At 44.6% G+C, this 15,605-nt stretch overlaps 1 protein-coding gene across 1 annotated transcript in view; it reads left to right on the top strand.

Moving 5' to 3' along the window:
• Positions 1-15,605, top strand: part of EDRF1 (erythroid differentiation regulatory factor 1) — a 96,038-nt gene that overhangs the window by 4,470 nt on the left and 75,963 nt on the right. The window contains exons 2-6 of the mRNA XM_044296441.1: positions 9,916-10,115; positions 12,415-12,481; positions 13,553-13,678; positions 14,793-14,917; positions 14,994-15,153. Coding sequence (XP_044152376.1) covers positions 9,916-10,115; positions 12,415-12,481; positions 13,553-13,678; positions 14,793-14,917; positions 14,994-15,153 — 678 coding nt within the window. The remainder of the gene's footprint in view (positions 1-9,915; positions 10,116-12,414; positions 12,482-13,552; positions 13,679-14,792; positions 14,918-14,993; positions 15,154-15,605) is intronic.

Genomic DNA, 15,605 nt, shown 5'->3' with positions numbered 1-15,605 from the left:
TAAAACTCATTCCTATATCAAACTATGTAATGTCACCATAAGCTCCACCTTATTACCACCTTTAAATCCCCATGGAATCAGACATCTGTTACACACCAGGGACCCATCAAGGGACGGACGCTTCGGCTTAGAATTGCCATCCAAGCCGCTGCGACCCCGAGTCTAGGGGGAACAGCAGTCACATTCGTGCGACCCCGACCCCTTGCTCATGGGAACACAAAGGTAGTTATGCGCCCGAACCAGGGGCCTTTTAGGCAAGATAAAGGGAGCAGCATACATATACCGTCTGCACGCAACTCCACTATTCCTCAGCCATAAATATAAACATGGAGAAAAGTGACAACACTTTATTTGGAGCAAAAAAAGACCAACAGCCACAGCGTCTGATTCCAACGCAACCTATAAATCATCAATGCTTAACAGTGACACCAAAGGCATGATGACCTCCCAAATAAGTAACATATAAGTGAATAAGATAAAAATCAAAAACGTGGCGAGTACAAGTAGACATGGCAATCCTAGACACGGTCCAAAGGGGCTTCAAGCTTGAAATAATCTAAAAAAAAAAAGAGAAATTACCATAATGTCAAAAAGACAAAGTAAAAAATATATATATACGTTTCCTACACTTGTATTTCCCCACAATCAGGATCACAAGTCACCATAACCCCCACAGGACCCAGGGTCAAATTACCCTAAATTTCACATTTAACCCTCCAGGCTTCACAGAGTGCAAATGGTAATTCCAATAGAGTTCTCTCCGTTTAAGGAGAGCAACCCTATCACCCCACGTCTCAACACTGGGATCTGATCTATTATCCTGAACCTTAAATCTTTTTCAGTATGCTTAGCCTCCATAAAATGCTTGGAGGCCAGTAGGTCCATCCATTTCTCTTGAATAGAAAAACGATGTTTATTCAGGCGCGTCTTCACATCCCACATCATCTCCCCAACATAGAGGAGGCGACATGGGCATTCAAGAAGATACACGACATAAGTGGAATCACATGTAAGGTATTTCTTTATCTGAAATTTTTCACCAGTAACCGGGTGATAAAAATGATCCACCGAATTCAGGTAGTCACGAAATGACTCCAATTCAGTGGCCGTGCCAATCCAAACGAGGAAAATGTTGTCTATGTAGCGCCACCACCCCAAGATGAAATTGGAGTGGTGGCCCACATAGACATACTTGGCATCATCAAGCACCCCACAAGAGTCAGCCTGGCGAGTTTTGGGCACTTCACACATGTATCCTCTTCCTCAAGCCCATGGGATGTATAATACAAATTTTTGCCCCTTTTTCCATTTCTACCTAGTCTGTCTCATTTTTGTGTCTATCTAACTGTATTAAGTGTATCTTCTGTTTGATTGGGACTATTTCTAACTAGTACTGACCCCCTCAGGAACCCATACGGGGGCAAATGCGTCGGAGTGATGTTTTTTAAATAACCTAAGGCATTCCAGGGTTTTGTAGGACAGGTACCAGGACAGGGAGACCCCACCATCAGGCGTCGTCCCTGGGCTGAGGTGTTACTAGGGTCTCCATAGGGAAAGTGTTCCCGTTTTGGATATCCCACCCTCTCTCATTTGCACTGCCCATTAACCCTGTTGATTTCCTGTCCCTTTTATCTCTATCTGTTTTTATCAGGCCTGTTATCATTGGGATACTATTTCTACTAAATTAGATGGGTTTTCTGGCCCATAGTAGTGAACTCTATCTTTGGGTTAAAACAACGACACAAAGATATTAGCATATGTGAGCGCCATATTGGAGCCCATCGCAGTACCACGCAACAAAAACATCGTCCTGAAACATGAAGTAGTTACACTGTAAAACGCACTGCAACAACTCTGAAAAAAATTCTTGACAATCATTTGAATAGGCAGAATTTGAAAGACATTCCTTTATCGCTTCAATGCCCTTTGTATGATTAATAGACGTGTACAAACTTACATCAAATGAAGCTAATAGGGCACCACGGGGTGCTGTAAGATCACTCATTTTATTTATAGCTACCTAGACATTTTCCTCGTTTGGATCGGTTCGGCCACTGAATTGGAGTCATTTCGTGACTACCTGAATTTGGTGGATCATGATGTTCTATTCACTCTCATACTCTGACTCAGGGGTGCAATTCCTGGATACACTGGTGTCATTTGGTGAGGGCCACCTTCGTAGTGACCTTTTCACCAAAAGTACAGACCGGAATACTCTGCTTATGTATAATAGTCGCCATCCAAAACCTATGATTAGATCTTTGCCCCATAGCCAATTATTGAGTGAAAAGAATTGTGGATGACGAGATTTTAATTGATAATCGACTTAATGAGATGGGAGAGAAATTTGCTCAGAGGGGCGGTCTGAGGTCCCTTATTAAACATCATAGGGATAGGGTATCGGAAATATCTAGGGATTCCCTACTTAGGCCTAATGTTAAGGTTCAGAGAGAACCCCGTGTTCCTTATGTTTCTAATTACACTCTCCAGAGTCCACAGATCGGTGCTAGTCTTAGGAAGCACTGGTCGATTCTGGGGAGTGTCTTTATTAGAATTTAATAGACCTCCATTATTATCATACCGCCGTACACGTAAATTGAAAGATGGTCTCGTCCGAGCCGGTGTTGGTACAAAAAAGGTTCCTTTAAGTACTTATCTTGGTTCAAAAAAAACTGGTTGCTTTCCCTTTATGTTGAAAGGTTCTGAATTTTGTAACCCGGCTACTGGTGAAAAATTTCAGATAAAGAAATACCTTACATGTGATTCCACTTCTGTCGTGCATCTTCTTGAATGCCCATGTCGCCTCCTCTGTGTTAGGCCCCTTTCACACGGGAGAGATTTCCGCGCGGGTGCAATGCGTGAGGTGAACGCATTGCACCCGCACTGAATCCGGACCCATTCATTTCTATGGGGCTTTGCACATGAGCGGTGATTTTCACGCATCACTTGTGCGTTGCGTGAAAATCGCAGCATGCTCCTCTTTGTGCGTTTTTCACGTAAAGCAGGCCCTATTGAAATGAATTGGGTTGCGTGAAAATCGCAAGCAAGTGCGGATGCGGTGCGATTTTCACGCACGGTTGCTAGGTGACGATCGGGATAGGGACCCGATCATTATTATTTTCCCTTATAACATGGTTATGAGGGAAAATAATAGCATTGTGAATACAGAATGCATAGTACAATAGTGCTGGAGGGGTAAAAAAAATTTTTTTAACTCGCCTTAATCCACTTGTTCGCGCAGCCGGCATCTATTCTGTCGTCTTTTGTGAGGAATAGGACCTTTTGATGTTGTCACTGCGTCCATCTCATGATCCATCTCCATGGTGATGGATCATGTGACGGACCATGTGATGAGCATAGTGACGTCATCAAAGGTCCTATTCCTCACAAAAGACAGGAGAGATGCCGGCTGCGTGATCAAGTGGATTAAGGTGAGTTAAATTTTTTTTAACCCCTCCAGCCCTATTGTACTATGCATTCTGTATTCAGAATGCTATTATTTTCCCTTATAACAATCTACACAACACCTAAACCAAACCTGAACTTCTGTGAAGAAGTTCGGGTCTGGGTACCACATTCAGTTTTTTATCACACGCGTGCAAAACGCATTGCACCCACGCGATAAAAACTGAACGGAACGCAATTGCAGTCAAAACTGACTGCAATTGCGTACCTACTTGCACGGGTTTGCCGCAATGCACCGGGACGCATCCGGACACGCTCGTCTGCAAGGGGCCTTAGGGGAAAGAGGTGGGATGTGAAGACGCGCCTAAATCAACATCGTTTTTCTATTTGAGAGAAATGGATGGACCTACTGGCCTCCAAGCATTTTATGGAGGCTAAGCATACTGAAAAAGATTTAAGGTTCAGGATAATAGATCAGATCCCAGAGTTGAGACGTGGGGTGATAGGGTTGCTCTCCTTAAACAGAGAGAACGCTATTGGAATTACCATTTGCACTCTGTGAAGCCTGGAGGGTTAAATGTGGAATTTCGGGTAATTTGACCCTTGGTCCTGTGGGGTTATGGTGACTTGTGATCCTGCTTGTGGGGAAATACAAGTGTAGGAAACGTATATATTTTTTACTTTGTCTTTTTGACATTATGGTAATTTCTCTTTTTTTCTATGTTTTAGATTATTTCAAGCTTGAAGCCCCTTTGGACCGTGTCTAGGATTGCCATGTCTACTTGTACTCGCCACGTTTTTGATTTTTATCTCATTCACTTATCTGTTACTTATTTGGGAGGTCATCATGCCTTTGGTGTCACTGTTAAGCATTGATGATTTATAGGTTGTGTTGGAATCAGACGCTGTGGCTGTTGGTCTTTTTTTGCTCCAAATAAAGTGTTGTCACTTTTCTCCATGTTTATATTTATGGCTGAGGAATAGTGGAGTTGCGTGCAGACGGTATATGTATGCTGCTCCCTTTATCTTGCCTAAAAGGCCCCTGGTTCGGGCGCATAACTACCTTTGTGTTCCCATGAGCAAGCGGTCGGGGTCGCACGAATGTGACTGCTGTTCCCCCTAGACTCGGGGTCGCAGCGGTTTGGATGGCAATTCTAAGCCGAAGCGTCCGTCCCTGGTGTGTAACAGAAGTCTGATTCCATGGGGATTTAAAGGTGGTAATAAGGTGGAGCTTATGGTAACATTACATTTTTTGATATCGGAATGAGTTTTATCTAGCCACTTCTCCGATTCCAGCAGTATTTGGACATGGGCACAGTTATGTCTTGTGCATGATCCTGCTCTTAGTTTCTGTTGGCAAATGGCGCGCGTGACGCTGACTTTTCCGGCGCATGCGCAATGTAGCGCCTGATGCGGCTTCCGCCCTCCTTGATTCACACATGTTGCTGGGAATGCCGGCGCGCGCGTACTGGACACTATCCTGATCAATACAATGGCGAGTCTGTGGACCTGACAAACTCCTTCATCATGTCCAAATGAGCTATTTTATTGAATTCACAGGTGTACACTTTTGTATGAATCACCACAATCATGGATTTTATATAATATATATATATATTTGATCAATTATGAATTTTATGTCACTGATCACTTTAATGACACTTCATTAACTATATGGTGACAATGATTGGGATTATATGTTTGAATCATGTATTTGTATTACTATATTACTTCTATCACTCATGCTTTGTATTATGACATCAATCATGTTTCGGTTATCTTGTTCCCATGTGCACCGAGTATTTATATGTGAGATGCACTTGTGGTCATTGCTTGATAAAGACTGCGTTGAGCAGCTGAAACGTTGCAGAGGTGGAATAAAGGGATCCGTTTTTTTCACATTTCTGGAGTGCTGCCTTATTTGTTTTCTCTCTCTCTCTCTCATATATATACAGTACAGACCAAAAGTTTGGACACACCTTCTCATTCAAAGAGTTTTCTTATTTTCATGACTATAAAAATTGTAGATTCACACTGAAGGCATCAAAACTATGAATTAACACATGTGGAATTATATACATAACAAAAAAGTGTGAAACAACTGAAAATATGTCATATTCTAGGTTCTTCAAAGTAGCCACCTTTTGCTTTGATTACTGCTTTGCACACTCTTGGCATTCTCTTGATGAGCTTCAAGAGGTAGTCACCTGAAATGGTCTTCCAACAGTCTTGAAGGAGTTCCCAGAGATGCTTAGCACTTGTTGGCCCTTTTGCCTTCACTCTGCGGTCCAGCTCACCCCAAACCATCTCGATTGGGTTCAGGTCCGGTGACTGTGGAGGCCAGGTCATCTGGCGCAGCACCCCATCACTCTCCTTCATGGTCAAATAGCCCTTACACAGCCTGGAGGTGTGTTTGGGGTCATTGTCCTGTTGAAAAATAAATGATGGTCCAACTAAACACAAACCGGATGGAATAGCATGCCGCTGCAAGATGCTGTGGTAGCCATGCTGGTTCAGTATGCCTTCAATTTAGAATAAATCCCCAACAGTGTCACCAGCAAAGCACCCCCACACCATCACACCTCCTCCTCCATGCTTCACGGTGGGAACCAGGCATGTAGAGTCCATCCGTTCACCTTTTCTGCGTCGCACAAAGACACGGTGGTTGGAACCAAAGATCTCAAATTTGACCAAAGCACAGATTTCCACTGGTCTAATGTCCATTCCTTATGTTCTTTAGCCCAAACAAGTCTCTTCTGCTTGTTGCCTGTCCTTAGCATTGGATTCCTAGCAGATATTCTACCATGAAGGCCTGATTCACACAGTCTCCTCTTAACAGTTGTTCTAGAGATGTGTCTGCTGCTAGAACTCTGCGTGGCATTGACCTGGTCTCTAATCTGAGCTGCTGTTAACCTGCGATTTCTGAGGCTGGTGACGCGGATGAACTTATCCTCCGCAGCAGAGGTGACTCTTGGTCTTCCTTTCCTGGGGCGGTCCGCATGTGAGCCAGTTTCTTTGTAGCGCTTGATGGTTTTTGTGACTGCACTTGGGGACACTTTCAAAGTTTTCCCAATTTTTCGGACTGACTGACCATTATTTCTTAAAGTAATGATGGCCACTCGTTTTTCTTTACTTAGCTGCTTTTTTTCTTGCCATAATACAAATTCTAACAGTCTATTCAGTAGGACTATCAGCTGTGTATCCACCTGACTTCTCCACAACGCAACTGATGGTCCCAACCCCATTTATAAGGCAAGAAATCCCACTTATTAAAGGGAGTCTTTCACCTAATCTGAGCGTTTTAGACCGCTCAGATCAGGTTATAGACTCTTTAACCCTCATTACGATCATACCTTTGTCTTATGTGTCCCTCGCCCAGATAATGAAAATAATACTTTTTAAACTTATGCAAATTACCTTCTGAAGGTGCCCAGGGGCGGCGTTACTGGGCGATGTGCCCAGAAAAACACACCTCCAGCCGGCGGACGTCACGAGCGGCACCAGAGGACGGCGGGCTGGGAACTGGTCCGCACCTGCGCACTGCTCTGCCCATTATGGGCAGAGGAACATCCTTTCATATTGCGCATGCGCCGGCCAAGTCTATAACCTGATCTGAGCGGTCTAAAACGCTCAGATTAGGTGAAAGACTCCCTTTAAACCTGACTGGGCACACCTGTGAAGTGAAGACCATTTCAGGTGACTACCTCCTTGAAGCTCATCAAGAGACTGCCAAGAGTGTGCAAAGCAGTAATCAAAGCAAAAGGTGGCTACTTAACCCCCCCTCATAACAGTGCGTCATCCACAGATCCCCCCCCCCCCATAACAGTGCGTCATCCACAGATCCCCCCCCAATAAGTGTGTCATCCACAGATCCCCCCCCCATAACAGTGCGTCATCCACAGATCCCCCCCCTCCCAATAACAGTGCGTCATCCACAGATCCCCCCCCCTCCCAATAACAGTGCGTCATCCACAGATCCCCCCCCCTCCCAATAACAGTGCGTCATCCACAGATCCCCCCCCCCATAACAGTGCGTCATCCACAGATTCCCCCCCCCCCATAACAGTGCGTCATCCACAGATTCCCCCCCCCCCATAACAGTGCGTCATCCACAGATTCTCCCCCCCCCCATAACAGTGCGTCATCCACAGATTCTCCCCCCCCCCATAACAGTGCGTCATCCACAGATTCTCCCCCCCCCCATAACAGTGCGTCATCCACAGATTCTCCCCCCCCCCCCATAACAGTGCGTCATCCACAGATTCCCCCCCATAACAGTGCGTCATCCACAGATTCCCCCCCCCCATAACAGTCCGTCATCCACAGATTCCCCCCCCATAACAGTGCGTCATCCACAGATTCCCCCCCCCCATAACAGTGCGTCATCCACAGATTCCCCCCCCCCATAACAGTGCGTCATCCACAGATCCCCCACCCCCCATAACAGTGCGTCATCCACAGATCCCCCCCCCCTCATAACAGTGCGTCATCCACAGATCCACCCCCCATAACAGTGCGTCATCCACAATTTTTTTTTTTTTTTAATATGGCCTTTGAACATAATTTTTCAAGTAAAATAATCCCGCTTTTTTTTTTTTTGTCCTCGATTATTCAAATAATAGTTAGCTGCAGCCCTAGCTGAAAGATGAAGTTGCTCTTCATGTTCAGCTTTCTAGCAGAAGCCTGAAGGTTTTGTGCCAATATTGACTGGTATTTGGAGCTGTTCATAATTCCCTCTAGCTTAACTAAGGCCCCAGTTCCAGCTTAAAGGGAACCTGTCACCTGGATTTTGGGTATAGAGTACATGGGTTGCTAGATGGCCGCTAGCACATCCGCAATACCCAGTCTCCATAGCTCTGCGTGCTTTTATTGTGTAAAAACAAACAAACGATTTGATACATATGCAAATTAACCTGAGATGAGTCAGAGCTTGAAAATATGACTCTTCTCTGGTTACACAAGTAAGATATGACTCTTTTTATGTTAATTTGCATATGTATCAAATCGGGTTTTTTTACACAATGAAAGCACACAGGGCTATGGGGACTGGGTATTGCGGATGTCACTCTACCCCATATTGCGGTTGTCACTCTACCCCATAGCCCAGACATATGAAGAATACGGGAGATTGTTGTCACATGTACCACACAGCCAGTACTTGCCAGATATTCCTGCACCTCCTTTAATGTTGCTGTAGGCCTCTTGGTCGCCTCCCAGACCAGTTTTCTTCACGTCTTTTCATCAATTTTGGAGGGACGCCCAGTTCTTGGTAATGTCACTGTTGTCCCATATTTTCTCCACTTGATGATGACTGTCTTCACTGTGTTCCATGGTATATCTAATGCCTTGGGAATTCTTTGTACCCTTCTCCTAACTGATACCTTTAACAATGAGATCCCTCTGATGCTTTGGAAGCTCTCTGTGGACCATGGCTTCTGCTGTGGGATGCGACTGAGAAAATATAATTATTATTGGTAGAATGTTTTTTGGTATAAAAGATTTATTCTTCTAATGCCCCTTGCTCATTGGTGGGATCAGTGGGAATATTAGGCAAATACTTACCACATAAGAGGATCCAGCGACGTCACCGCTCTCTCCTCCCTCTTCTCTGCGATGCCGTCTGTATTCAGCGCAGGCGCAGTGAGGAAGCCAGCAGCTGGCGAGCGTCCTTCACTTACTGCGCCTGTGCTGAATACTCAACGGGACGGCGCAGGCGCGAGATTTCGCAGGCAGGAGGAGACCAACGCTGGCCTGGCCCTGTCAAGCAAGTGAACAAGGACTTTGAAAGAGGTGGACGAACTGAGCCTCTAGGAGCAGGTGCAAAGCGCCCCCCCCCCCCCCCCCCCCCGCTCCTAGAGTCTAATAAGCATATAATAAAAGTTAAAATTGTGCAGTAAGGGGCGCAGCCATAATCCTAATAGGCTAGTTAGGGTCTGCTGACATTAGCCCATCGCTGATGTCAGCCAGTTTAATGGGGTTAATCCTGGTGACAGAAACCCTTTAATAACGTATATATATTTTTATAGACTAGGCAGTGGGGGCTGGGTTCTGCTTTTTTTTTCTGCAGTCATATAATGTAACCGAAAAGGAAAAGTTCCCTCGTTATTTATTGTAGAGAACAAGTGATAGATGTCTCATTATGTATTTGAGTTTTTTAGGTTGTGGATGAATCTAACGTTGGGTCTAACTTTAAGGCCTCTTGCATACAAACGTATTTTCTTTCCATGTCCGTTCTGTTTTCTTTGCGGACTGTATGCGGAACCATTCACTTCAATGGGTCCGCAAAAAAAACAAAACTTACTCCGTGTGCATTCCATTTCCGTTCCACAAATAAATAGAACATGTCTTATTATTGTCCGCATTACGGACAAGGATAGTACTGTTCTATTAGGGGCCTGCTGTTTCGTTCAGCAAAATACGGAATGCACACGGATGTCATCTGTGTTTTTTGCGGACCTCAAAATACGTACGGTCGTGTGCAAGAGGCCTAAGTTTGTCTTTGTGCTGCAGAAATCCGTGTCATCTAATGGGGGCAATGAAATCAAGAGTCGAGCTATCGTGAAGTACTCTTCTGCTCCACCGGCTGCGGCATTTGCTCGTCTTCAAGAACAAACCGACTTGAAGCTGCCACCTGCTAATTGGCTGCGAGAGAACGCCAAGCTCGGCCCTACCATTCTGGGAAGCAGTAAGAAGAGCAAACCATTTTCAAGGTATGATAATTACTAACCTGGGGTCCGGTGTAGACGCCTCTCCATAGTTTAGCCAATTCTTATTCTGCCAAGCCCCGCTCCGGACAGCAGAGACACGGAGCATTAACATGATTGATAACGCTCCGTGCTTCTCAGATCTTTTTACTACAAAATCAGAATGAGATAAAGTTGTCACCGTGATTTTGTAGTAAAAAGGTCACAGAGAGGCACGGAGCATTATTAATCATGTTAATGCTCCGTGTCTCTGCTGTCCGGAGCGGGGCTTGGCACTCTTTCACGCAGCGGATTACCCGCACGGGATCAGCTCGTGTGAAAGAGCCCTTACACACACACTGCAGAAGCAAAACAGTAAGTCCCTCACCTAGCTGGTGAATCTTATATCAAAGTACCTGCAAATGGTGCGGATTACGCGCATTTGTTTCCACATGGATTTTGTGCGGAAAACCGCATCATAATACAGTACCAGAAAAGTATGCATGAGATTTGTTTAATCTCATACGTTTTTTTTTTTTCTTTTAGGTGTGGACATTCACCTACTGTGCCGATTTTGTAATTTGCCGCATGTCAATTGGTGTTGTCTTTTTTATGCAGATTTAGTGAAGATTTATGTGTGTTTTTTGCTGCAGATTTTCTGCAGATAAATCTGCACCGTCTGCAACCACCCTCATTCTGTCAGAGCTCTAGTCTTGTTTCTGACGGCTCCCTGTGCAGAGGAGGGTAGTGTTCAGCAAAGTAGATGTATGTGGAGAAGGGGACAGCATCCAAGTAGAAAGCGCACACAAGGCCGTTTGCAGGGGAAGACTGCAGCATCCTGGACACACAGTTCCAGCATGTATTACTGGGAGAGAAACTTCCACATAAGAGAGGTCTGAAAGCAGGAGCGGGGTGTAAACTGACTATCAGGGTCTCAAAGTGCAAGAAAGAAAATTGCGTATTAAAAAATGCGGAGTATGTTCTTTAGCGGCTAGCCCCAACAACACTAAAGGTACTCTTGGACCAGTTTCACACTGGCGTTTATCTTTTCCATCAAGCTGATCCCCTGCATGAACAGCCTGCCGGAAAAGATAAACGCCAGTGTGAAACTGGCCTTACACATTTGATATGTTAGCTGAATCTGTCTATTTCAAGGTTACCGGACAGTTGTCTATTGTGCATACAGGCCAACCTGTATTTGTCAATTGGCAAACTTCATGGGAAAGTAGCATCTGGCATGTTGGCGTTGAACATGCCCAATCTTTTATTCCCAAGAAATAAGCTGCCACCGGGCTTATTCACTTTTCCCAATTTAAAACACTTCCACATTAGCCAAAATTCTGAAGGAATAGCTTTCGGCCAAACAAATGTACAGCTGGCAGCTCTATAAGGTGTTTCTCTGTGTTCTCCTGGTTCCTCCTTGTCTTTTTCCTGTTGCTCTTTTTGTGTGTACATATGATGAGGACTGTGATATCATTTTATTGCCCAAAATGCACTTCTGCTGTTGGTGTAATGTTACTCATTTACACCTAACCTATTAGTATCATTCTATTAAGGGTTAAATATCCAAGTATGACTTTATCTCACATACTATACACATGACCTTTGGAACCTTAAATTAGAGCTGAGGGATTTATTTTAACACGTCTACCAATTAAGCACAGACTTTTAGGCACCATTTGACTTTTCCCATACTCTCAGATTTATTTACCGATAAATAATATAATGAACACTGTACTCTCACAAAGTTATCTGTGCCTCCTCTGCTACTCCAATGGGTGATTGATGGTTAGTTAAAATAACACACCTTTCCCTAGACAGAGGCTCATTAACAAAATCCACACTTTAAATTCGTTCTTTAGGAGTATATGCGTTCCTAGTGAGAAATATATATATATATTTGATAAACAGATACATAAATGTCCTTTAATAATACGTAACAATAGAAAACAATACATAGGTCCTATTGATTTTCTTATACAAAAACAAAGGTTTATTATAAGTGTATATAGATATTACAGATATTCTTCTTCATTAATAGATAACAAACTGTAGAGGTAATTAGTACTAGCTGTGTCCAGAAAATATCCTTATCGAAGTCATAAATCCAAAAGGAGACAAGAATGACTTTTCTCAGACTGGTACATGAACGGTATCCTTTCCATGAAACTCTTTTGGCCTTCTTTAAAATAAGTACACAATGGTGAATATAACACACGTGGCCTAATATATACCAAATCCACTGTAATTAGGATATTTTTATATAAATGCTGTACACCTATGGAAAAGCACAACAATATCTAACTCTTCATCCTTCTCGTTCCAGCTTTGGGATGGCCTATGACTTCATTGATTCTGTCGGGAAGGAAGTGGATGTAGTGGCAGATTCTGAAGTATGTGCAATTGTATCTAACACTGCAGTACAAGGAAATGTAAATGTTTTTGATAATGCATAGCAGGACTGAACAGAACTTGTCACTAGGTCGACCTTGGACCGCATTTTGCTCCCTGCTCATCATACATTAGGTGTTTGTCTCTGCATGCTGCTGTGACTACTGGGAATGTGGGGAGGGGTCTACCGCAACTACTTGGGAAGAGAGACAGCACCTTCTTTGACTATTGAGAAAGGGAGGTCTTTGGGGTGGAGGAGGGGGAATTATTCCTTGTGGAGATACAATTGGTATAGGGAGTCTTAAAGTGCATTTACACCTTGTAATGAGCAGCAGATTATCGGAAAGGAAGCATTCCTTCCTGACAGTCGGCTGCTGGCTTGGTGGAGGGGAGCTGTATTTACATGCAGCGATCTCCTCCTCAGCATGAGAACAAGGGAACGCTATTGCGATCCCTCGTCCTCATGCAGCAGATTGCTATTTAGACAACAAGATCTGCTGCAGCAAAAGATAATTTGTGCCTGCATAAACGGCCGGATCACCCAATAGACGAGCGTTTCGTTGCACATTGAGACGGGCAGATTGTTGGGAACGAGGAACATTCGTTCTTGATAATCTGCCTGATAATTGTAACATCTAAATCCACCTTTGGAGACAATGTTTCCTGGGAAAATTATACATACTTACTCTCTTCTAGAATTGGAGCTCTGTATTGACTAATGGGGGCCGCACAGACCTTTTAAACAGGCGGTTGCAATGTGTTTGAGGGATTTTGCTCTTCAGCCTCAGTCCCTATTTAGCCTGTTGGCCGGGACCTGGTCGTAGAACATGTTATTACTGCCTCCTAGACTTGGCCTGGTAAAGTGTGTAGAGAATGTTAACATCAATGGGACCTGACCATCCAAATTTATCCTTTCATAGTGTCTGAATGAGGTCATAGACATTAGCAAAATGTTTTCTAGCTTCGTGTAGGATTACGGCCTTGGGACTTTCGGATAATTTAGGTTACATGCTGTTATACAAGAGGCGACTTTTCATTCCTTTTTATGAATTTTTGCCTTTTTTACTTTTCAGAACATCAAGAAGCTCTTAAAGATCCCATACAGTAAGTCCCACGTCAGTATGGCCGTCCACCGCATTGGAAAGACTCTGCTGTTGGATGAGCTGGACATTCAGGAGCTCTTCATGAGGTCGTCTCAGGTAAAGGATGGTTGCGATTTGCTCATCCTCTTGATCTATGACTTTCTTTTTCTCTTGTTTTACATTTCTCCTGTAGTAGTCGCAGCAGGGGAAATGCCTGGCTGCAGCTTCTACCTGCAAAATCGGCTGTTTGTTGACCCCCCCCAAATGCCTGGGCCCCTCGTATACATTACTTACCTGCTCACTGGCACCCGCGTCACTCTGGATCTTTGCACAGACGCCATGACGGGGAGCCAGGGGGGTGGGGGTTGTTCTAGGGTGCAGGTAAGTATAATGTATACGAGGGGCATGGGCTTTTGGGGTCAATATAGGGGTTAGATAAGAGAGCCTCCCCTGGTAATGAAAGGGTTAATGACTGATGACGTATTGATGTACTGAGTGAATGTAGTCCTAGCAGCCATGGTAAAGTGTAGTGGGGAGCAGTATACTTACAGTCCGTGCGGCTCCCGGGGCGCTTCAGAGTGACGTCAGGGCGCCCCACGCGCATGGATGACGTGATCGCATGGCACGTCATCCATGCGCATGGGCCGCTCTGGCGTCATTCTGGAGCGCCCCGGGAGCCGCACGGACTGTAAGTATACTGCTCCCCCGCTCCCCACTACTACTATGGCAACCAGGACTTTAATAGCGTCCTGGCTGCCATAGTAACACTGAACGCATTTTGAAGACGGATCCGTCTTCAAATGCTTTGTTCACTTGCGTTTTTCCGGATCCGGCGTGTAATTCCGGCAAATGGAGTACACGGCGGATCCGGACAACGCAAGAGTGAAAGAGCCCTAATGTGGAAAACCACTTTAAAACTTGAAACCGAACTGTGTTTCGTGAATAGCCCATACGTTCCAGTACTATACGCTTCTTTAACTGCCTAAACTTGTGTTGAACAGCTCCAAAGCATGCTGAGGCGTCCTGCTATTCATGAGATCCCTGCTCCTACCGCTCAGTTAACGGCATGGGGCGGTGGGGAGAGTTGAAAGGTCATTAATATGAGGACGCCTCAGCATCTGCGGGAGTGGATTTAAAAGTAAGGCAAAATAAACCTGATGACCGCTTCCCGTTGAATAGTAAACCACTGTGTGACCCTAATAACAGCTGTACCTTGTTTTTCACTTTGCAGACAGGTGATTGGACCTGGTTGAAGGAGTTTTATCAGAGACTAATGGATCAAAAATGGCAAAGAAAGAAGAAGAGTAAAGAACATTGGTACCAGAAAGCCATACTCTCCAAGTTCCTCTATTACAGGTAGCGCTCCTCCAGCTGTAAGCCTTTCTGTTTCCATAATCCTCAGCTTTTGCCTTACAATTCTCTTTCCTTCCAGTATTAATGGGGAGGATACGGCTGAACCCATTCCATCCACTTCTCATCAACCCAGTGAGGAGCAGGATCTTAGCGAGCCGTCTGGAAGTGATCACGTCGCATGGCCTACTCCTTTTGAGACATTAAGTTCTGTGCCAGACGAAGGTGGGGCATCCAATCAGGTGAGTCTCGTAACTTGAAGAAACCATCTGTCTGAAGGCTGCTGTGGTCGTCTTTTTTCACTTGTGTATGTTATTTTGTTGCTATTTCTAGAATATGCCAGTATATTAAGGTTTTGCTCCACCTTTATGCCTATAACCCTAGGGGTATTACGGTTAGAACAATTTATACCTTATCCCCTGGGTAAGGGATAGCTGTAAGATTGGTGCAGTAAGGCCCTATTCACACGACTGTTGGGCCACAGTGCCTGTGTTGCTTGACCACAAACCTCGGGTCCACAAAATCATAGCGGTGCAGATCAATGGGTATGCTATCCGTAAGATAAGGCAAAAGTTAGGATGTGCCCCATCTTTTGCGATGTAAAGAGACGAGTCCGGAAGCCCTCCTTATGTGTCTGTGGGCTTCTGGGTCAACTCATCCGCACTGCAAAAGATAGCACATGTTCTTTTGCCGT

This window comes from Bufo gargarizans, chromosome 6 (assembly GCF_014858855.1).
Source record: "Bufo gargarizans isolate SCDJY-AF-19 chromosome 6, ASM1485885v1, whole genome shotgun sequence".
Lineage (NCBI taxonomy): Eukaryota > Metazoa > Chordata > Amphibia > Anura > Bufonidae > Bufo > Bufo gargarizans.
Note: the sequence above shows the minus strand (reverse complement) of the source record. Positions and strands in the feature narration are given on the sequence as shown.